Here is a 24,285-nt window from a genome sequence, read left to right on the forward strand (position 1 = left end):
CACGTGATGACAACACAAATTTTTCAATATGGCGGCTTGGTGTTCTTGCTGAGCGGTTGTGTTTTGTCATGTTTATAAAAGTGATTATTTTTGGTGGATTTTTCTTATGTAAATGTTAATATGATATCTTCGATCATTTCCCGCCTGGTAATGTAAGTAAAAAAATGATTTTTCCTTTAGTTTGATTACCCAAAATCTTACGCAAATCATGTTTTATATTTTTAGTTTCTAATAGCAGTAATAGCCTTCTTTGTTTAAATGGTTTGAATGCTGCACCAAAATATTTGCTTCAATCAAGGCTTCAATGCTTCAATTTTTAGAGTAGTGCGAATTTAACTATATTAAACAAATTATCCGTATTCCTATTTCTTAAGTCCTCCAAATGCATACTAAAAATTAAGACTGCAGAAAAGTTTCCATTGTTATACCTACCATTTATGTTGATTGAACAATATTATGCTGAATCCATGCTGAATTATTCTGAATTTAATGTAGCTAAATTATCAAAAGATGTATGCTGTAGGTATGGTCTAGTCATAAAAGCATAAATTAAGTCATTTGACGAAGTAAAAGATCTATAAATAAGAATTGCTCATAGTCATAGTCTTATTATGATAAAAACAAAATTTTAACATTGGTGAATAAATTATGTTAGCTAAATTATGTGTGTGAGATTACGCTTAAACGGTACATATTAAATAAGCAACTGAGGATCTTTAGTGACATTAATTAGATTCACCATTTTATGAAGAGTTTAAAATTAAATAAGTATCTAGTTATGATTAAATGTACCACAAATGAACTTTTACTACACTGGCCATAGATGATCAAGTTTACCATCAAGTTTGCTTTGGACTAGAAGCGGCGTCCAGTCAACTAATAACCATACACTGTAATGATTCTTACCTTACTTCAACCATCAAAATGATTATTATTGCCTATAATTAGGCAATCGTTAGTTTGTGTATTAGTTACCAAACCTTCATTCCTGAAATATCACAATTTCCCTCGGAGGACCAAATCTTAATTTTGTACAATTTTAAAGCTGTGTATAAGGTATTGAAGTTTTTTGAAAATCCCATAGGATGCTTTTAGTTTCATACAATAAATACTAAGTAGCCTAAGACTAAGAACACTTAGTACAGCCCTAGTCAAGGACAGGAGAAAAATTTGTCAAAAATGGGTTAGCTGTTAAATGTTTAGCTTGTATAAATAAACAAAAATTTTAAATATGTAAAGTAAATATTATGAGTTTTTGTTATGATTATTTAATTAATAATTAATACAACAATACAATAATTAATTATTGTAAACTAGTTACTTTATGCCTGGCATTCATTGTATTGCAACTTGTTGATGGCACTGTCTCGGAAACCTTTTGAGAAGTCCTAACAATAACTGTACAAAGTTTTAAATCAATCTGCTGAATTCTGTACGAATGTATAGGTAACAAACAGATAGGCAGATGGATATACATTAATTTTTATGTACAGTAGATATAGTTATGAGCTGCTTTTACTAGGCAATTATTTCGAAATACAGACATACACTTTTACTTATTTATAGATTCACACTAAGTAGGTACATTTATAATATTGCAAACTGATAAAACAAAGTTTTTTTTAAATACATAAATAATATTTTTCACTCCAAAAAACTTTAAGTAAAGTTGACAATAATATTGTTATCAATCTATCAAATATGAAGAAATAGAAAACATTGGATAAAATCGCAATAATTTACACTTCCACACATGTTTCTAAGCAGCCGCAGTTTAAACTAATATTGGAACTGTGCCAAGTATGTTTGACGACTAGCCATCCTGAAATTTGGCAGCACTGTAGCATGCTTAAACCTTTTAATCTTATTTTCACCTTCAGACGTTTTGCTCTTCTTTCATAAAATTGCATAAAATTGTTTTATTTGTGAAAACTGTTTTGTTTGTCAAGCTCAGAAAATTGTTACTTAACAACTGCATTTAGAAAAACAGTTGATTTACAATTTCCACGTGCCATTGCTGTGGTTCAAAGGATTACCAGTGATGGTTAAGTCTTGAGACAAAGGAGTAAGCGGCCGATCCAGATTTCGTCATTAGGGTGCCCCAGTGCACTACCGGGTGCTATTTTTGGTGAGGCTGACTCTGGGCGTTCGCCTGTGGGGTGCAGCAAGCTTTAGTCCGTGACGATCGGTTGCGCTCGCGTCGTGCCTCTATACAAAACGAGTGAAGTGAAGTGCGTTGACACTTAACTGTTGTGTGAATCATTGTCAATCGGTTGCTTAGTGCTTGCCGTGATTATTAGTGTCTGTATTGAGTGCGCTTGATGTATTTGCTCCGTCCGACGGTCGTACACCTTGACTTCAGCATCTTATGCTCATATTGAGTCTTGTCTTACCTTGTTAGGCTTAGCCTCGACAGCTCCTTTACCTAGTTTTACGCTGACGTATCTCATACCATTGTTAAAATAAAATGTCTTCGCGAACGAAACTCGATATCAGAATAACGATCTATTACGACGACCAAGTGGTTGTAATTTATATTTAAGTACTTAGAATGTAATCTCTTTTTTTCCAATACACCATGTTATTGAACGTAGGTAGTTGTTTTCTTTATTCGCCAAGAAGTATTATGTTGTTGAGCTATTTATAGATGGGTAACTAGTACACTACGCACCTCACATCACCGCACCAAAACATCGTTAAAACTTGACGCACAATGTAGGTTAAACCGTCAATACTAGATTTACGGCATAGTACGTTTTATTTGACCTACAGCAAACAAATCTATTTAGTTTTATAGCAGGTACTTTATAACATGAGTTCAAGAGCTCAAATTGCATGAGCCATAAATCTTTAAATCTTTATCGATTCACCAAATTTTATAGAAACCAATCTCCTGCTATCAAATCTTTATATAGGTACCTACCTATCTAGCCAAAATTAATCAAAATTCACTCTCGAACAACAAAAAAACTGTTAGCGAGATTCAAAGTCCAAGAATCATTGAATTCATTAACCCCAAAACTGAAACAAATAACTACTGTTAGAAACTGTCATCCATAGTCAGTTATATTGGCTCAAATAGGAAATAGAAAATAAATATAAACACACAAATATTCGTAGTTCATACACATAACACATGAAACACACTGATTACTATTCAGCAGTATGTAATAAACAAAACGTAAATATACGATACACAACAATAGGCAATATTAGGAACAAAGTCGATAAATGAAACGGATGCATTGTGTATTCAAGCACGCATCGCTGGCTGTTGCGTACGTACCCGTGAGGATATGGATGGGAAACCAGCGAGCATGCAACGCCTTATTAGTGAAGCTAGTTAATAAGGCAGATGTGCCGTTTATTATGAACTAGATAGATAAATAGAATATACATACATATAATTCCACCTTTGTCCCAGACGACTGAAATACCTCTAGTACGCGACAGGTTGAAATGGCAATCGGGGAGGAAACGGTCTGCACACCCGCACAGCCCCCGCGCTAACCGGATGCGGCTGAGCACGGATGATGTGCGGGGCGTCCGCCGCCTCATACCCCGATTGCCATCTCAACCTGTCGCGGATTATCCTTCCTATCATTAATTTAACTATCATCAATTTCATGAGATATAGGCTTCTTTCCTACCAGAGATGTTTGAATAAACGTAGCGTGAATCGTGATACATGTGGATTTACCAATACGATCGCTTTCATCTACCTCCCTTCTTATTTAATTGCTTTTTCTTTTCCATGACTACAATCTCTATCACAGCCTTGCCTTATTATTAAAAAAAAATCTTGTTTTAATTAAAAAATATAAAGGTACGGTTACATACTGTCCTTAGGCCCTTGACTCTTGTATTTCTGATTTGACTTCAAACGAACTGGCTTTGTCTTTTCTATAACAATAAAATTATACGCATCAATAAATTGAATATTTATCTATACAGTGTCGAAGCTCTTTACAACGTAAAGTATAAAATAAATTAAAAGGTTCTTTTCGTCATTTAATGATTTCAAATCATTTCAATTTCAATTTTATTTATTTGCAATTTCATTCTCCATCTTAGACCATTTTCATTGTTCTAAATTTTGCAAATATCTAGACATACTCGTATTCTGTTCAATTTTGGTCACATAGACATTGTTCATATACATAAACTGCTGAAATACTAAGAAATAATTTATTTTATACAAAAAAATGAAGTTCCATTTGCAATACTCAGAATGTGGAGTAATATTTGTGTGTTTAAAAATTCAGAGAATGTTTTCAAACACATTAAAGCTTTAATTAATATCAGAATTATGAGTCAGTGAGACGCGCAAATGTAGGTCAATAGTTCAGAGCTTACCAGTGGCACAACTAGTTTTAATGCAGCGTGATAGAAATTATAATTATGTTATGTTTTGTACATCCATACTAATCCGTATCATCTGTGTCCGTATTATTATAAATGCGATAAAGTGAGTGTGACAGAAAATTTTAACAGCCCATTTTGACCAAATTTGAATTTCCACGGGATTTTTAAATCTAAAGCCACCTTGTTCGCATATTATAATTTTAAATTTATTATTAAAAATTTAAAACTTAAATAAAAAATAAACAAAAATAAAAATGTACAACGACTTATCTATCCAGTCATTGAATTATTCAGGTTGTTAAAATAGACTCTGATTAAAGATGTTCAAAGGTTTATAAAAAAAGCAAGAGTAACATTTTTGGTTCCCGAATAACCAGTTGAGGTTCTTGACCTATATGCTATGCGCTACAGGAGAGTATCACATTCTAATAATATGTATTATAAGTTGTTCTATTTTCTACGCAAGTTACAAAGCTTATAAGAAAGTTTTTATAAGCTTGATAATGTAAAGATCTAGTTTTATACATAACATAATTTATCAAGTACCTACGTATTTTCTTTCGATAACAATAGATAGGAAGTACTTGTATATTACATTATAGCTATTATTGCCTTAATTATAATCAAATCTTATCCACAGTTTATGAACCTAAAATAGGTTATGTGCTCTGTATAATGGGTATTATATCTATATACTAATATTATAAAGATAAAAGATTTCTTTCTTTGGTTGTAATCGATATGAAGTTACTGAACCGATTTTAATAATTCTTTCACCACTAGAAAGCAACTTTAATATACAAGTAACGTAGGTTATATACTATTATATATTATGTGTTTATATCAAACAGCCGACCGAAGCCGGACGAAACAGCTAGTTAACTAAAAAACATAAAAGAATAATTCAAAACGTTGATAGATTCACTTTTATTATTATATTTTTCATTAATTATGTTTAAATAATAATGTAATACATGGAGTAGTAATAAATGCACTTATAATGCACTAATTTGTACTTTGTTTTAGTTTTTAGGGTTCCGTACCTCAAAAGGAAAAACGGAACCCTTATAGGATAACTTCGTAGTCTGTCTCTCAAGAAACCTAGAGGGTACTTCCCGTTGACCTAGAATCATGAAATTTGGCAGGTAGGTAGGTCTTATAGCAGACATCATTAAAAAAAATTAAAATGTGTTCATAAACAAAAAAATAGTATTTTCAACTTTAAAAGTAAGACTACTATACCGAGTGGGGTATCATATGAAAGGGCTTTACCTGTAAATTCTAAAACAGTTTTTATTTTTATTTTTATTTATAATAGTTTTTGATTTATCGTGCAAAATGTCAAAAAATATGACTGTAGTACGGAACCCTATGAGCGCGACTCTGACTCGCACTTGGCCGGTTTTTTAGATTAATAGGAAATTGCGAAACTCCAAACTGCCAAATCATGCCTCGTTGGTTCGTATGTTTCCTCACTTATTTCAATAGTTTCACAATTCCTGATCTGTTCAAACTTGGTCTCATGAAAGAAATTTCTTTCTAAATTTATTAAATCCTGTACCTACTTTAAACGAGAAATTATTATATTCTTATACATTGCTAAATATGGCGCTGATTCTATTGTTTTTCGCTAAACTAAATTTAGAGTATCTGCATCCTTTTCTTTTTAATATTGCTAAAAAAGGACGGAACATGTGCACGCTTTAAATTTAAACGAAACGCTCGCGACTGATAGCTAAAGTCACGGCTCCCTGTCAAACTATGTCTGTCCTTTTTATATTATATTTGTAAGAAGAGGATGCGAATGCTCTAAAATTTAGTTGTGCTCAGAAGAGTTGTTATTCTAAAGGCTCAGAATCAGTAGGTACCATTGGCTGCAACTACGTCCGCGTGAATTTAGGTTTTTATAAATCCCCGTTTCCGTGGGAACTTTTTGTGTCAAATTTAATGATTTTAGTCCGTATTTTTAAGGTGAACCGTACTTTTGACATGACAGTTGACCTACAGAGTTAAAATGGCGCGTAAGAAGTCATTTTTTACAAACTATAGCTCCAGTGATCTTTTCATAATAGTATTAGGTAAGGTAATAAAGCATGTAAATTGTATTTTATTGATTGTGAAGACGCGCGGATTGTACAGTACGCGGCAGAAAGTAATTTACATCGACATTTAGAAGGAGATAGCAGATTTGTAGAGTTGTCCCTGTCATTGGGCCCGACATGTCTATTGCACAATGTATAGTAGGTATAAGTATGAAATCTTAATGCAAGTAAATGGAAGATGTTTTAATAGCACCGTAATTACGAGTGTACAGATAATGCGCGTAAATTTTCATATAACCATTACAGGCACTAATGCATCACTAATGTTTAATTAACGATCAAAACAAACGATTCTAACAGCTGCATTTTACTAAGACTAGGGCTACGAAAATAAACGCAGCATTGTCCGCTGCACCCAGAACAATACCCGATTGTCAGTAGTTATATCTATCTATAGAAATAACAACTTGTTAGTGCATCTGTGCAATTGTCTTGTTTATTTTTAAGACTCTCCAGACGTATAAGGCAGGGGCAGCTGGCTCATTAGGGCATGCACTCATTGCCGAGTTACGAGAGTCGAGTAAAAAATTATTGGTTCATACCATTAAAAACACAGATGGCCTTCTATAGAATATCTCGTGTCAGCTGTAAGAAGACGGCTTTATTAATGTAGAAGTAGTAACAGAAAACGCGATAAACGATTCCATAGAACTAAAGTTTTTTTCCAAATGAAGAGATCGTCCAAGGGCCGACCAAGACGTTGAAGTTCAATGTTTCTTCAGGCCTTTGTGTCTTTACTTCAGAACAAGGTTAAAAGCTACTGAGTGCTTTGCAATACTTTCAATACACATCTTACGATGTTAACAATTATTTCAAGGTTATTCGAGCTAATAGCACTTCTCGACATTTCACTGTCCAGTTCGAAGAGAGACCCATTAGTGCTTTTTGTATAATAGCTGCTATTGTGTGGAGACGACCGGATTTTCTGTTCTAATTATTATGCGACAATATATAGTACGCGACAGGTCGAAATGGCAATCGGGGTATGAGGTGGGGGACGCCATGCACACCCGCGTTATCCCGCACCGCGCTAGTGCTAGCGCGGGGGCTTTGCAGGTGTACGGGGCGTTTCAACCCCGATTGCCATCTCGACCTGTCGCATACAAAGTCAGTGTCCATGTCTATGCTTCTGTAGAACATGCATACCGAACCAGTGGTAGACTCGCTTGACTTTTCTAAAGAGGCTTTAAGTTCTATTGGAAATAATCCATTTAATTCAAAGCATCAGTATCTGCCTTTATCTCCTCGAATGCCAAGTGTATGCTCGGAGCAGTTAGTGCAATTTAAATTGAAGGAGGCATAAACGCTTTGTTGTCCGGTCGTCTATTATTCGTCATGTTCGGTAAATTGTGCTCACAGTCACTCGTATTACTTGTACCTATCCTCCTTTTTGTGATACTGTCGTGTCGTATGGTTGATAGATTTTATTGTTTTATCCATTTTGTCGTATAGTTTATTTTCATTAATGACGGATAATATTACAAAATACAAAACGGATCGATTGCTTTATCTGACCTTGTCGTTCAAAGTTTTGTTTAAATCAGTATTTGTCTAAAAATGATCTTGGGTATGAACATATGGTGCGTCAACAACTTGATATATTTAAATGCCTTTCATCCCAATTATTCGTCTTTGATAGATAGGCCAGTCAGTTAGATATGTCACCTGTAGGCTGTAATTCATACCCCTCAATTGCTGCCGTCCGAAAAGTATACTTACCAGTTACCAACATCATCTATGTAGTATTTCAGGTTAACGCCTCACATCGACATCGTCATTTCATAGTTCAGCCAAATAACATACGCTCACATTATAAACAATTTGGAAAATAACACGGTTTAAGCTTTCCATTCATATAGATGACTGTGTAGGTAAATGTCACGCATTCTCGCTTTTACCTCGTCGCAAACATGTGGGATTTAATGTATATAGAACAACCGGATGATGTAATGATGTTGTGACAAATGACAGCTCTTTTAAAAATTGTACTTGCTCCACATTAATTATGATCACTGTTATATTTGGATATAAACTTGTCCCTTTAATAAATCCATCCATAATTTCTGCTTGAACTGTGCAAATTGTGTGAATAATGGGTCTGTCATTTGAAATTCTTCGAATGTTATTCATCGGTGGTTCGCCCATGACAACTTACTTATACATCTGCCTTTTGTAACTGAAATTTTAGACTAAGAAACTTATCTCTCCCTTTGCACTTAGCTCCATAGTGCTAAATGCAATTTACAATCTGCTGACTGATATATATTCGTAGTAGTAGTAGTGGCAATCGGGCTATGAGGCGAGGGGACGCGCCGCACACCCGCACGTCACCCGCACTATCCCGCACCGGGTTAGCGCGGGGGCTGTGCGAGTGTGCGCGGCGTCCCCACCCTGATTGCCATCTCGACCTGCCACGTACTATATCAGTCAGCAGATTGCAAATTGCATTTAGCACACAGAAACGCTCCATGCGTTTCAGGCATTAACACCTTTCGCTTGGCCTCTGACATAAAAACTTTATACGCTAACAAAAATATTTAATTTACCATAAGCTATCTCTCATCTCTATTTATAGTTTACATTTACCCGTAATCCTTACACCTAACTGCGAACCATTCTCAACCTAAATATTGATTTGAAGTTGTAGCACGCAATTATGCCGAGAGCAATCTTCAGCTTCCAGTCTCAATAAAACGTCCATATTGATCATACGAGCGCACTCGTACGGACATATTATAAGCTCTGTAAATAACCAATTACTAGATGCGCAGCCCGTATCCATGGAGGCAGGTCGCGCGCGTAACCGTGACGACAACCCCGTTTTACGGGCTCCGAGCCTCGGACTGACCAGCGTTCGGCACATTGTCACTAAACTCGAGGCTGAGTACGCTCGCGCCGTGACCACCGTAGCGACCAACTCTATCCGAAATGAAATAGCCAAATACAAAGCTAATGAAGATAACGATTACTATACCTTCCCTTTCGACTCGAAAGTGCACGTGTTCAATAGATTCGTTGTCAACTTGTTAGCGGCGTTGAGCAAATGCATACCTAGTGTTACGTTCGCCAATTTCGGTTTCATCGCCGTGACGACGGGCTTGTTTGCTCCGAGGATGATATCTTATTTGGTCCTGTATCCGTTTTGCAGATTGGTATTTGGAACTCTCTACCCGGCGTATGCTTCATATAAAGCTGTGCGGACGAAGAATCTAAAAGAATACGTAAGTATTTTTCAGCTTTACCTTATGGCTCAAATCAACTTCGAAAGTAAAACTTGATTTTTCATTATTATATCCCAACTATTATAACTTGGCATTTCTTTTACAATAAACTTTATTTGAATAAAAAATAAGTGGAATATCAAATAAACAGATGTATGATCATATCAGTAGATTAGTTAATAACACGATAAACAGATAATCTAGTGTAAATTGCTTACAAAACATTCGCCAGCGGCCTTGCTACGGGCGCGCGCGCAGCTGTTTCGCTTCAGTTCTTATTGTGTCCTTTACCTCGCCTATTGCTTTACGTGCAATTAGTTGCATATGCACACAAAACATAGAACAGAACACGTATAGCGTGCTTGATCTATAATGTTTTATTGTTCCGTGTTTTATTCGTACTTTATTAAAATAATATTAAGGTTGATTGATTTGGGTCATTAGTCTACGTCCTTTATTAGTCATTTAAGAGATAATATTATTATACGACTGTTCACAGTAAATGCTTGTGGTGTGTTTACAATCCACATTAATTATTATAATTATTATTCATTGATTTAATTTTTTAGATCGATTGGTTTTTAACTGTCTTGCACTTTTTAGACATTTTAGGTTTTAGCTATTGTTGGTAGATAAAGAAATCGCTAATTAAGTCCACGTGAGTTCAACCGGCTTTTGCTTAAATTTGTAACTTTAATCAACTCGCCCTTTCCGGACATCCGTCTAGACTCTAGTAGAGATGCAACAAACCGGTTATTGCATTTAGCAGGATATACGGAAATGAAAGATGTAGAGAGACTCTACAGAGTCTCTACTATTTTAGAGTATTTCAACTTCCATCTAAGACTCGCTATTATCATTTATCATACCAACATCTGTGATCGTGATGGTAAAATATCACAAAATCTTAATTACTAAGACTTTGTTAGCAATGTAATGAATTTATTATCGACTAGCTGATGCCCGCGACTTCGTACCCGTGGATTTGGGTTTTTAAAAATCCCGAGAGAAATCTTTGATTTTCCGCGATAAAAAGTAGCCTATGCTACTCTTCAGGTCTTAAACTATACCTATGCAAAAAATCACGTCGATCCGTTGCTCTGTTGCGTCGTGATTGAAGGACAAACCAATAAACCAACAAACAAACACACTTTCGCATTCATAATATGGGTAGTGATTCTTTGTTTTAATCTTTGTTAGTCATCAATTTCCGGTATACTACCTACTCAAATCACATATAAAAATTCTTTCAGGTAAAATGGATGATGTACTGGATCGTGTTCGCCCTGTTCACATGTACGGAGACCTTCACAGACGTGTTCCTCTCGTGGTTCCCCTTCTACTACGAAGTGAAGATAGTGCTGGTACTATGGCTCCTGTCCCCGGCCACGAAGGGTTCCTCGATTCTTTACAGAAAGTTTGTTCATCCCGCGCTCTGCAGGCGAGAACAGGTGAAGTAGCAATTTGTCTTTCTTTTTCGAGTATAGAGTACATATTATTTTGTAGGCTTATATAAGGCGCAACGCAAACCGGCACAGCTGAAGCGTGGTGGCCTTGGTGTTTTGTTTACTGTATACCAATTTCTGCAGTCATTATCATCATGATCGACTTATCACCGGCTCATTACTGAGCATGGGTTTCCTCTCAGAATGAGAAGGGTTTGGCCATAGTCTACCAGGCTGGTCAAGTGCGGATTGGCAGACTTCACACACCTTTGAGAATATTATGGAGAACTCTCCGGAACATGCAGGTTTCCTCACGATATTTTCCTTCACCGTTAAAGCAAGTGATATATTTTAACTGCTTAAAACGCACTTAACTCGGCTCAGTAAGCTGTAAGAGGTAAATATAAAGTTAGAGATGCGTGCCCAGGATCGGACCCTGGACCCTCCGACTAGGGAGTCGACCGACTAGGGAGTCGACCGACTAGGTAGGACTAGTTATGTCAAAAGCTAAGTTTGGAAGTTTAGGTAGTGATCAATAAGACTCGATTCCACTGTGTCTCTGTATGTCCATAAGGCGCCAGTATTTCATCACTACAATCATTTATCCACTTGTTTCCCCTTCGGTTTCCCTTTCTAAATATAAATAATAAAAGTCTTTCCATTTAGTGAAAATTTAAAATTTTAAGTAGGGTAGTACGCGACAGATCGAGATGACAATCGGGGAGGAAACACCCTGCACATCCGCACACCCCCCGCGCTAACCCGGTGCGGGTGACGTGCGGGTGTACGGGGCGTCCCCCCGCCTCATACCCTGATTGCCATCTCCACCTGGCGCGCACTATAGTAGTTATGAAAACACCATATGAATTTCTTTCAATGAATACTAAAAACTCCATGTTACTTGGTAACTAATACTTTGTTACTCTATCTGAAATTTAAACGTTTCTTTTATAAAGCAGACAACATTTATCCTCAAGGACAGGTTTCAAATCTCTAACCTGTTACGGTACTTAAGTAACAATCCCTGTATGGCGGAGACGGTTTCCTGTGTACACGCGTGCATGGAGGTGATTGCTCCTTTCTCATTACCATCTGTTGATATCAAGACTTTTGTTGTTTGTTGTTCTTTTATTGGAACTTTCAACATTGTTTATTGATTAATCGTATTATTTAAGTCTACAAAAAGAGACCAACCATCTCCCATACATCGTTGGGTCCAGAAATTGATGAACCGTTACAAGTTCCAAATTAGTGTGATTTAACAAATCACACATTTAAGTATATAAAATAATCCAACATAATATAATACAACATCCTACTGTACACCTTCCCACTATACAACTACAAATACTAAATAATCTGGACATAAACACAGACATTTTCCTTAATATTTTTCTATATTTAGCAACTGTAAATTCAAATTATTTTTTGTGATTTTGGTTTATCATAAAATAAAGAATTTTTCTAACAATTTTTTTTCTGTAACAAGACTGTGCTCAAGACTGGGCCCAAAACTAGTCGGTCTCCTTATTGTGTGAGAAATGCATTTTTGCGTTCTAAAGTTCATTTGGAGTTACTCTACGTGATCAAATCAGAAATGAGAAGATCCATAGGAGAACCAGAGTACTGAGTAACCGACATTGCTCAACGGTTTGCGAAGCTGAAGTGGCAATGGGCAGGCCACATAGGTCGTAAAACCGATAGACGTTAGGGTCCCAAGGTTAGCGCCTCTGGCTACCTCGCACCAGGAAGCGCAACGTTAGCAGACTCTCCACTAGATGGACACTGGACAGATCATATCATACGAGTCGCATGGAGCCGCTGGATTCAGGCGGCAAGAAAGTGGCGTGTGGATTGTCACGATACCTGTCCAGCAGTTGACGTCTATCGGTCGATGATGATGATGGTGATGTGATGGCATAGCGTTTCCTGTCTACAGAATCCATTAAAAATATCAACTTGTTTAATTAAAGAGTTTACGTTAATATTTATTTACGTTTAATTATAAACGTTTTGAAATTAAAATCTGAGTTAAGCTATATGTTCCACTTTTAATCTGTTTCTGTTAATCTTATTAGTTCGTGGTAATAATATATCACTGGCCCAAATATGTAACCGGATGGGTGACCTGACTAGTAAAACTAAATTTATACATGCATCGCCTTTCCTCCACTCCAGAGAGTGCGTTTATTCATCGATCTATATTTTTATCCTTTACTTCGTCCCGCCTATACTCAATCTGCTTCTTTTATGCGTTCGTGATAATCGGTGAGCAGTAAAAAATATACCTTACTAGATGATGCCCGCAACTTCGCTTGAACTTAGGTTTTTAAAAATCCCGTGACAAATCTTTGTTTTTCTGTGGTAAAAATTGCCTGTACCCGTCTTCTGGTTGCTAGCTGCATACTTCCAACTGCCTGCAACTTCGTTTACGTGGATTTAAGCTTTTTTTTACAATCCCGTGGGATCTATGATTTCTGGGACCAAGGGAGGCCTATGTCCTTCCCCAGGATGTAAGCTATTCTGTATCATACGTAAAAATCGCTCAAAGGTATGGGCTGTGAAAAGCTAGACAGACACACTTCCGTATTTTATCATATCAATCAATCAAAAGAAAATTCAATTCGACATTTTGACTTTTATCCTACAGGTCTCTTTCTGGTCATTTTAACCGTTTTCACTTGGATAAATTTTCATTGAATTAAATTATCTACTTCCCGTCAAGCATACTATAGAAAGTGTCCTTGTAGCACCATTACAATAGTTTGGTGATAAAAAATTGTTTAGACAACGGTTATAAATGATCTCATTGACGACAGAACTTTCGGCGAACGTGTTCTCTAATAATAACTGTACAGTTTTATTTCACAATTCACACCAACTTATTAGTCAGTCAGTTTTTATGTGCAAAAGAAATCATTTTGCAATTTTTTTTTGTGAAATGTTGACCGAAATTTTGGCCCTGATTGGGTGCTAATTTAGTTGTGTGCAAAATAATTATCAGGCGCGTTAAAACCATGCCATCCTTTTCAGCAGAGAACAATGTGAAAAGCTTAGCCCTATTTTTAACATGCACTAAAGAATTGAATTTATGAAGCAATTGACCTACGGAAATTAATTTGATGTTTCATTATCACATGCAAACGTGATTTTTTAGGAAGAGTATTTTGATTTCGTTTAGATCTTTTAATGTTCATGAAAAAAACGGGATTTTGCAGATGTTAGAAACTGATATCTATATATGGTTTGTCAGATTTCCGCAAAAATAACTAGTTTTAAAGTTATATAAGTATTTGAGAGCGTGTAAAATTGACACTGAACTTTTTTGGTTTGATTGCTTGATATTCAAATAAGAGCCAATCTTCCTTTGTTTGGAGCCACAGACCACCACCTATAGACGCCGCGATCGCCAAGCTTAGCCAGTTGCTTAGCATAAAATTCGGCCCACGCCCCTCGGTACCCTCATTCTGCACATTGTCTTAATTACGTGACTTTTGAGTCCACCAATCACAGAGCATTCTCCCCTGTCCCCCGCCAACATTTTATGATTATGTTTTCATGCAAAACCTTGTATAAGCATACTCTTGAGGTTGAATTCTGTGTTTGGAGCACAATATTCAGACAGTCATACCTGCTTGATAGTTAATATGACACGTCATCTGAATGGTCCCCCAAAGAAGCCCCCTGTCTTGACTATGAATTCCAGTGTTGAGGCCCAGTAATACCGATTATTTTTAATCCTATTGCCTAATGCCCTTAATTCCACTCATTCTTCAAACATTAACTCTTTCTTTTCCAGGAGATCGATGAGTACATAGCAAAGGCCAAAGACCAGGGTTACCACACTGTGCTCAATCTGGGCACCAAAGGCGTCAACTATGCCACTACCGTTATTATGCAGACGGCGATTAAAGTGAGTAGATTATTTCGTTTTATATTCGTAATAGTATTTTCTAATGGCATGCTTGAAATATTTTTTGCACTCAAATAAGATTTATTATCAAGTTGTTCGGACCATAATAACGCTTAGCTTACATGTCTATATAGTTCTTACAATCCACGAATGCGCGTGTACTTTACTTGTGGTTACGTTTCATACATGAACATTGCGTCAGTGTGCGTGCCTGACGGACCAATCAGTCGCGAGCAACGCGCGCAAACGTACTTTACTTATACACTAGCAAACCGCCCCGGCTTTGCACGGGTAGCTTATTACTTTTGAAAATAAAATATAGCTCATGTCACTCAGGAATAATGTAGCTTTCTACTGGTGAAAGAATATTTAAAATCGGTCCAGTAGTTCCAGAGATTACTTCTTATTAACTTTACTTCTTTTAAAGTATTAGTATAGAAGTATAGATATACGACTTAAACACAAGCATACGAGCTACGCGCTTTCGTGGATTGCAAGAACTATATTTTAATGTGTAGGTATATTGCAGACATAATTTGGTAATGGGTTCTTATTTGAGTCCAGAAAATAAAGGATTGCGGTGTAACCCGTAACAACTTCACCAGTACAATCAATTTAAAAGCAATTGACTATTTTATTCTCACTCTTTGTTGTCACGTAAAGTGTTAAAAGTTAAAACTAGATGTGTGGCATGCTTGATCACGAAACACTTGTACTACACTACCAAATGTAGCCAAAACAGCACAGAACCCCTATAAGCACTGCTTAAAATACACGTTTGGCTCGAAGATTAGAACTAGCGCTACAACAAGTCCTCTCCTAATACAAGTACGCTGGAGTCTTGACTGCGATTGCCGACCTGTGGCCCTATCGCGGTTGTTTGACAGCTACAATGTCACGATCGCAATCATCTCTGATTGGTTAATGCTCGCTCACTATTGGCCACAATGCATTGTTGCAACAAGAATCGCACAAATTCAGCCAATCAGAACAATTGAGATTGTAATAATGATTGATGCAGGTTTTAGACAATCGCCCAGCTTTTATTGTCTAGTAGTAACTTGATTTTGTCATTTTGACGCTGATATTGCAGTGAGCGACATGTGAGCGTTAACACGAAGACCATTTGAAACAAAGTATCAATTTTAGTTTCCGGTACTCTCTGTGGGGCGCTTCGAATCGCCACCAAAAATCATTGTTACTTTGTATGGCACACAATATCTTCCAGTGTACTAGTATATGTCCATTTCAGTGCAAGAGGTCCATATTTCGTCATCAATCATGCCCACGCAACCCAGCATTAATGTCACTGCATATTAGCTTGTTTTAATTCCATTTTTTGTATATTTTTTTATTTTATTAACACGCTTTTTTAATTCCCCCCTCCCACCCATTCTATCACAAATTTCCTGTCCATTGCTCCACTCAGAATTTCAATCTACCGGGCCCAGTACCAGACAATGAGGGTAGACGGGCGATACAGAGTCGCGACGTCCCTGACTTCCCCGATTACGAAGATATCGAGTATCAGAAAACGGACAATTTGCCTGGCATCGTGGATATAGTCGAGCTAGATCACGAGAGCGACGACAACTTACGCGTGGGCGAAGGAGATGTCAACGATCCCGATTACGTTCCAGATTATACGTCAGCTCGCAGTCGTGGCGACGTTGTACGTAAACGCAAAGCCGCCAAAGAGAAACGCCCGAGGAGCAGATCTAGAGGGCGTCGCACTCGAAGCCAGGCGGCTAAGGACAAAGACAAAGTGATGGTCGACTAATCGATCTGTCTAAGCGAAACGTAACTGTGATTTTAGTCGATGTTTAGATAACGTAACGTATAGAGTAAAGTACATATCTTAATTTACGCGTCATAAATTACTGCGCACATGCAAAGTTCCTGCCGGTTCAGGTTATTTCTTACGCGTTCAGCGCATCTCCGCCGCGGATCAATATAACGAAACGTCATTACAGCCTGTTCTAAAACAGAGATTTGACTATGTGTAAGTACCTATAGTCCACGACAGGACGAGATGGCAATCGTTGTATGAGGCTGGGGAAAGCCCCACACACCTGCACGTCACCCGCGCTCGCCTGCACTAGGTTAACGCGGGGACTGTGCAGGTGAGCGGGGCGTTCCCTCCCCAGTAGCCATCTCGACCTGTCGCGTACTATACATCTCTTTCTCACGCGTTTGTTTGACTGAGTACTTCCCGCAATCGTTTGGGAGAGAGATGGAGACACAGACTGAGTCACTCAAAAATTTCTGCGTTAAAACATGAATCTATTAATAAATCTATGGATGAAGCCTTTCTTATATCTATTGAAGCAAATACCTATTTATCGCTACCCCACTTCGACTAACAAATTAGAGTGAGAGGTTGGAAACCGTTGGTCTCGCTCTCGCTCAGCAGTCAAAGTGAAATACCGTAGGTATTAGCCATTAGGAGCACTCCATCTTCATTATACATTCGTGGTTAAAAATTAAAATAGACAGTTCTTCATCTTGTATGTCATGTACTAACAAATCAATTAACTTCACCAGCACCGCTGCCGGAGATGTGATATAGGCGTTATAGAAAAGAGTTAGTTGACTCAAATTGCGTTTGAAATGATAAAATAATGCAATTTAAACGTATTTTGACTATTCGTAGATAATTTTATAGTTTAATGTCTTAAAAGTCAAGAAAAATACATCAATAACATCAAACATTACGGACGTGGCAGGTCGGCACTAACTTTACAAAAACTACACAATTTAACATAAAATGTTTTACTTACTTTTTTTAGTCCCATCGCGTCCGCAATTATTGATAATAAATGTATTCTATTTCAAATGTAACTGGTATGATATAAATTAGAAAACGGTGGGAAAACTTCTTCGATTTTACTTTTGATGAAAATTTAACTTATGCCTTCCGACTTTAAATTCTTTTACTTTTTCACACCACTTTTTTCTCTACCACCAACATGTCCATCTTTTTCATCTTTAACTATGAAATATTGTAAAATCAACCAAAAATTTTAGCTTTATTTTAATCCTACATTTTCAACAAAAATGCTGTATAGTTGAAGAGTTATCAATGGTCACAAGATGGTCACTTTATATTAATTACTTTGCATCTTTATTTTTACGAAAACACCGGCTTTTGTATGTTGTGTTCTTAGTTTTATTGTTTACGTATGACTGATTTAGTGTAATTGATTTTTGTATCTCCTAAATAAAGTATAGTTGTTTAAATGTGCCTTTTTAATTTGAAAATCACAATCATAAGCATGCGTCTCGCTACGTGCGTGCATACAATCAATTACCAGTAAGTATTTTTTTCCTTTGCTAATTTGTTGTATAATATAGGAATAGGCTGGCTTGCTCACATGCTAGATTAATTATAATTTACTATTGAAATAAATATGTGTGATTTTACTTTTTAACTTGGTTTTGGATTTTGATAAACTGCATTTAAATTACTCAGGCAATCAAAATTTTAACACCATAATTGTATCACTTTGCGAGAGTTGTTTGATCTATGTAGGATCTTTATATTTTCTTCGCTGAATCAATTTTACATAGCATCTCGTAAAAACTTAAGATTTCTGAATATTCTTTAGATAATTCCAAGAAAAATAATCACTTTTTAAACGAAGTTTCACTTGATAAATAATTTTAATTTCCGTTATGATATCTGTAATAGTAGTGTCTCAAGTAACTTTATTCATGGGTCTTTTCAGTAAAAATAAATGAGTAATAATTATTTATTATTCAGTCTTATTCCGTAAATATTATGACGATTACAAAGAGCAAATTTTAACACATTTCCAGGGCGGCGGTGGCCTGGTACAGCAGTTGCGCAAGAGTTACAGTCTGTCCGACCTAAGTGAGTGCGAGCCGCGGGAAGAGCGCGGCTCCGATGAGGCCGACGACGTACTCGCCGAGCCGAGGCTCATCCGACGAGCTGTCAAAAGGTATCTTGTAAAACTTCCTATTGCATCGCAATCCATATGAAAGTGTCTGTCTGCTAGCTTTTCATGGCCTACACGTTTAACCGATTTTGATATTTGGTACAGGGATAGCTTTTATATTCTTAGTGAGAATAAAGTTCTTTAACCTTATCTCGGGAGACATAGGTAACTTTTATCCCGGAAAATCGGAGAGTTGCCTCGTGATTTTTGAAACACCTAAATCCACGCGGACATAATCTTTGAAACCAATGACCTCAAATATGCCCATTACAATATTGTCGTGCGTGCGGCGAATATTCCTGTTACGCTGAAGTTAGTTGCGTGTACACACACACAATTTAAGCACATAATATTTGCTGTGTAGATCCAAACTGCGACGCTGACAGCATTACCAGTGAACAAGCATTACGCTGCATATTACAGGCACCGGGATAGTTGTATAGTAACGGCCTTGTAGTAGAGGAACTTAGAAATGTACTAACGTTTTACCTACGAATAAGAACTCAGCTGCGCGATTGCGGGAGAATGACAGCTACAAAGTCACGATCGCAATCACCACTGATTGGTTGACGCTAGCTCACTATTTGCTACAATGCATTGTTGAACAAGAATCGCACAAATTCAGCCAATCAGAACAATTGAGATTGTAATAATGATTGATGCAGATTCCCCGCAATCGAGGTGCTGTTTAAATTCTTGTTGTGTTTTGTAACACAGCGGATACGCGACTCGGAGGAGCGCGTCGGAGTCCAACAACCGCTCGCCCATGTACTTCCCCGAAGTGGACGTGGACGTGCGCAACACGCGCAGTCGCATGGACGAACCCGACTTTAGGTGAATATCATCATCATCATCATCATCAATCCATCGCCGGCCCGACTGGGCACGGAGCTCCGCGGAATGAGAAGGGTTTGGATCATAGGGTACCACGCTGGGCCAAGTGCAGATTAGCTGACTTCAGATGCTTTTGAGAATATTTTAGAGAACTCTCAGGTAGGGATGTGGGTTTCCAAGTCCGTCTCCAGAGTGCAAGCTATCTCTGTACTAAGTAGGTAGGTGGTGCCCGCAACTTCGTCCATGTGGATTTACGTTTATAAAAAATCTCGTGAGAACTTGATTTTCCGGGACCACCACCTATGTCATTTCGCGGGATGCAAGCTATCTCTGTACCAAATTTCGTCAAAAGCCCGTGTACAAATAGACCGTGAAAAGCTAGCAGACAGATAGACACATTTTTGCATTTATAATATTAATATGGATTGAATATTATTAATAAGAAGAAAGCTTATCCATCCTGATCCTAGTAGAATCTGCTTCGCGAACTATTGCAGTCACTACAAACAACTTGTGCTTTCGATGGAGCGAATAAAAAGGTCTGATTTTAATCAAAAAATTATAAATACGAAAATGTGTCTGCTAGTTTTTCATGGTCCAACATACTGGCCTAAGAGCAACGCGTGCCAGACCCGATAATGGTGGCAACACCCTGCCAGACTTACCCAATTATTTAGTTGTAGACATAATTTTGTAATAAGTGTTAATTCTTAATTAGAGACCATTTCGGTTTAAGTGTTTTTAATTTTTTATGTGTGTATTACCTGTCCATGTAATTATTACTGTTTGTTTCCATGAAATAAATAAATTTATTTATTTTATATTTCCAGTCATATAAAATCAACGGAGGACATAAGCTCGGGCTACTCGAGTGCAGAGAACTCTGCGTCGCTCACACGCACCGCGTCGGTGGGCGCGTCTCGCTCGCGCGCGCGCACCACTCGCACCACCGTCACCACCATCAAACGACCGCAAGCCGCCGAGGTCTGGTAAACGCAAGATATTACGAACACTGCCCATTGAATCACCGCTTCCATCTATCACGTTAAAAAGAAAGCACACGTTTTCATAAATTTTTACACTATCATTAGCTATCGTAAGTGAAGTCAGACGCATTTATATAACATACATATTTTAAGTTATTTGAGTAGCTTTTTCCCGCGACTTCGCCCGCGTGGATTGTAATTTCTCAATCTCGATTCTTTGTGGGGGGGTCTACGTTAAGGCACACCCTCGACATTTCATAAAAGCGAACAGCTTTAATCATCTACAATTGACAAGGATTTATCTAATCGAGCGGGACAAGGACAACGCTTTACATAATTACGTTGCGAACGCGAGGGGAGGGAGTCTTGCTTTACGTAGTAATAGATCTATACTTTGGATATAGAGAGAACTTACATACACAATCTCTAGTTTCTAGACTCGGCGGTTTGCGCTACATGTCCGTTTCAGATTTTTTTTTGTATTAAGTGCGTATAAACTATTCAACTTTCATTTATATGTACACACTTGTTGGAAAAAGTGTAATATTATATTTAGATTGTTTTAATCTAAGGAAAGGTTTTGAGTATGATCTGTGAGGTAAAAAATATAATATATGTACTAATGACTGAATTTATTGGAAATATACCTAAATTATTTAAGCTAGGGTATACATGGTGCTGGTATTATGGTTGTATTGGACTCTATATTAATGATACTCATTATAATACATTTATACTACATATAGTATGTCAAAATTGCTTAGTTCCTACTTTATAGTATAACTATATTAAAATATCAAGTATTTTTGAATGTAATAGATAGTATTCGTTTTTTGCACAATATCTACACAATAAATAATAGACCTTATGAAATACATACCTCATAATATTATTAACTCAAAGATTACAATTAGTCCATATTAAGAATTTTATAACACTAAATAAAAAACACATTAGAATCAACTATGCTATAGATATAGGTTTTAAAAGAAAAGTCTGTTGATGCATTTATTCGTATCCTTATGTGTTACATTTTTATTATACTTTTCATTCACACTTATCTAAGTAATTTTTTATTTAAAGGATGATCACATTATCATCGAGGAGCCTCAGGAAAACGATATCTTTGATTATACAAACATGCCCCCTCTCGTTAATTTCACATCCCCTCTACTGGTATCTCAAACCGATCCACCATTTATTTATCAATATGTAGGAAATCAGATAAAAATAATAAAATTATTAAGTAACTATCCCCAGAATATTGATTTGAACAGTCAAAATGATAATTCAGATAATCGGGACCAAAAAGAAGCCGGTGAGGAAAATTCGTCATCTCTAAAAGCGTCATTAAATAAAATGTTCAATGATACTTCTAAAATGGATGCAAATTTAACTGATAAAGACATTTATACACACATTCCTATCAAAATTCAAAGTGTAGACGATAATTATAAAAATATCACTGAAACTAAAATTGATGAGCCCTCCAAAGATAACCAGAGAGGTATAAGTATGGAGGAAATATGTACTGAAATCAAATCTAAGTCTGATGATATTAACGATCTACATCAAAGCAAATCTGATGACAATAATATAACAGAAGAATTCATCGACGCTACTTTAGGAAATAATAACAAACCAGAAACAAACGTTTTATATAACACTGATAATAGCGAAAGCAAATCTATTGACAGTAATACTATAGAAGAATTTATCGATGCAACTACTCGAGATATAACTTCGGATATATCAGTAACAAATGATTACGATTCTGCAGAAAGCGATGACGAAGGTTCTTTTGGTACACCAGTTTCTACACCTAAAAGTGGCCGTAAGGCAATTAAGGGCAAGTATGGTAAGAATAAAGCACCACCACCACCACCACCGAAAGCAGATGAAACCATATTGGAAAATTCGAGTGATGACAAAATCATTAGCTTAGACAATTTGCATAATTTAGTTGCTAGCAATGAAGATCGGATTCAAAATGATAACAAAAGTGAAAAACTGGAAACTAATACAGATTCTGTAAATTTAACTAACGCACAAGGTGCTTTCGTCATCTTTAACGAGGTGCCAGAAGTTAGTATCGAACAAAAAAAATTAGATCCTGCTTCTGTAGACCATATTAGACAAAAATCTAAATCACCCATGAGACATTCCAAAGGTAGCTCAGCTTTTGGAAAATTACTACAATTACCAGGGAAGTTGGCGTTTTGGCATAAAACTGACGACAAATATACTGATAATGATAACGTGTCAGATGCATCAGGTGCAAGTAGAAGATCTTCTGTAGAAAATATTGTAGATGTGTTTCAAAGCTGTTCTAACCTGAATTTGACTTCAAGTAACGAATCATCAATTCAAATAACTGAAGTACTCAAAACAGAAGATAATTCTTGTGGGGACAATATATCTAACGACATTTCCTTAAAGAGTGATGCTTTACAGAAAGTTATTAATGCTAAATTAGAAGAAATTCATCCTGAATATAAATTCGTTTCTTTACATGACGAAATACCGACTAAGTCCAAAAGTACAGATGTTTAAATCGATCCTAAATCCCCGTCTTCAGTTAAAGAGGCCCAGCATTAAAGAGTATGTTAACTTTTAGTTGGTAATTTTTCTGTTACGTTTGCACGATTTCTGTTGGTTTCTTTTTTACAAAGATATACAACGCCTGGCTTACTTAATATTAATTTGTAATATATTGAGCGCTTTTCTTGTAATAGAACTTTTATTTGTGTATTTATTTTTTGATTACTTGATATTTATTAATAATGGACACTTAACACATCTAATATATATCATTTTGAGTTTTTTTTTGTAACATTATTCTGATGTATTAAAATAATTCTACGCATATAATATGTGTGTTGTATAATATACCTAATTACTTACCTACCTAATATACTCGTAATACTTAGAATTTACATAATTATATTTAAAGATATACTTAATAAAATATCTTTAAGTAAAATTTTAATATATGTATTTAATAATATTTTTTAGAACCTCTTAAAACTCAAGTTTTCAAGTGACGCATAATTTTCAGTTTTAACTAAATAAAATATGTAATAAAAATTAAGGGTTGCAAAAGAGTATTATAAGCTTACGCTTTTTATTAGCATTAGTTTTCAATTTATTTATTTTTATTTTCAGGCAATGCTGTCGGCCTCTGCTACAATACCTCGCGCAAAAAAGTCTAATAAAAGAAAAACACAATAAATTATTGCACGCCATTTGGTACTTAACGTGTAAATATGACGTTTTTATCATAATGCCAGTTGAACTTTGTTAATTTAACAAAAATATAGTTTGATCTAACTGTTCGTCTAAAATCGCGTTATACAAATACATTTTTATTTATTCTGTCGTCGTATTATTACTTATAACAATTATTATTTATAACTGCTAAAATAATCAATATTTTCCAAACGCATGAATTTATACTTAT

The 24,285-nt window shown here is 36.3% G+C and overlaps 1 protein-coding gene across 7 annotated transcripts; it reads left to right on the forward strand.

The window, feature by feature from the left end:
* Positions 1–24,175, forward strand: LOC117986536 (uncharacterized). 7 transcript variants are annotated; one of them, XM_034973377.2, is made up of 9 exons: positions 1–152; positions 9,616–9,688; positions 10,942–11,139; positions 14,933–15,046; positions 18,866–19,008; positions 19,723–19,839; positions 20,670–20,823; positions 21,909–23,426; positions 23,991–24,175. In XM_034973377.2, exons 1-8 carry the CDS (start codon positions 121–123, stop codon positions 23,376–23,378), a joined length of 2,301 nt encoding a protein of 766 aa, XP_034829268.1. In that variant the 5' UTR covers positions 1–120; the 3' UTR covers positions 23,379–23,426; positions 23,991–24,175. The 7 variants fall into 7 exon arrangements, with proteins under 7 accessions (XP_034829268.1, XP_034829269.1, XP_069357908.1 ...); XM_069501807.1 differs by lacking the exon at positions 1–152 and adding an exon at positions 1,863–2,594 and having other exon boundaries at positions 9,231–9,688; XM_069501809.1 differs by lacking the exon at positions 1–152 and adding an exon at positions 1,863–2,301 and having other exon boundaries at positions 9,231–9,688.
* The last annotated feature ends 110 nt before the right edge of the window (positions 24,176–24,285 follow it).

Source organism: Maniola hyperantus, chromosome 11, assembly GCF_902806685.2.
Source record: "Maniola hyperantus chromosome 11, iAphHyp1.2, whole genome shotgun sequence".
Taxonomy (NCBI): Eukaryota; Metazoa; Arthropoda; class Insecta; order Lepidoptera; family Nymphalidae; genus Maniola; species Maniola hyperantus.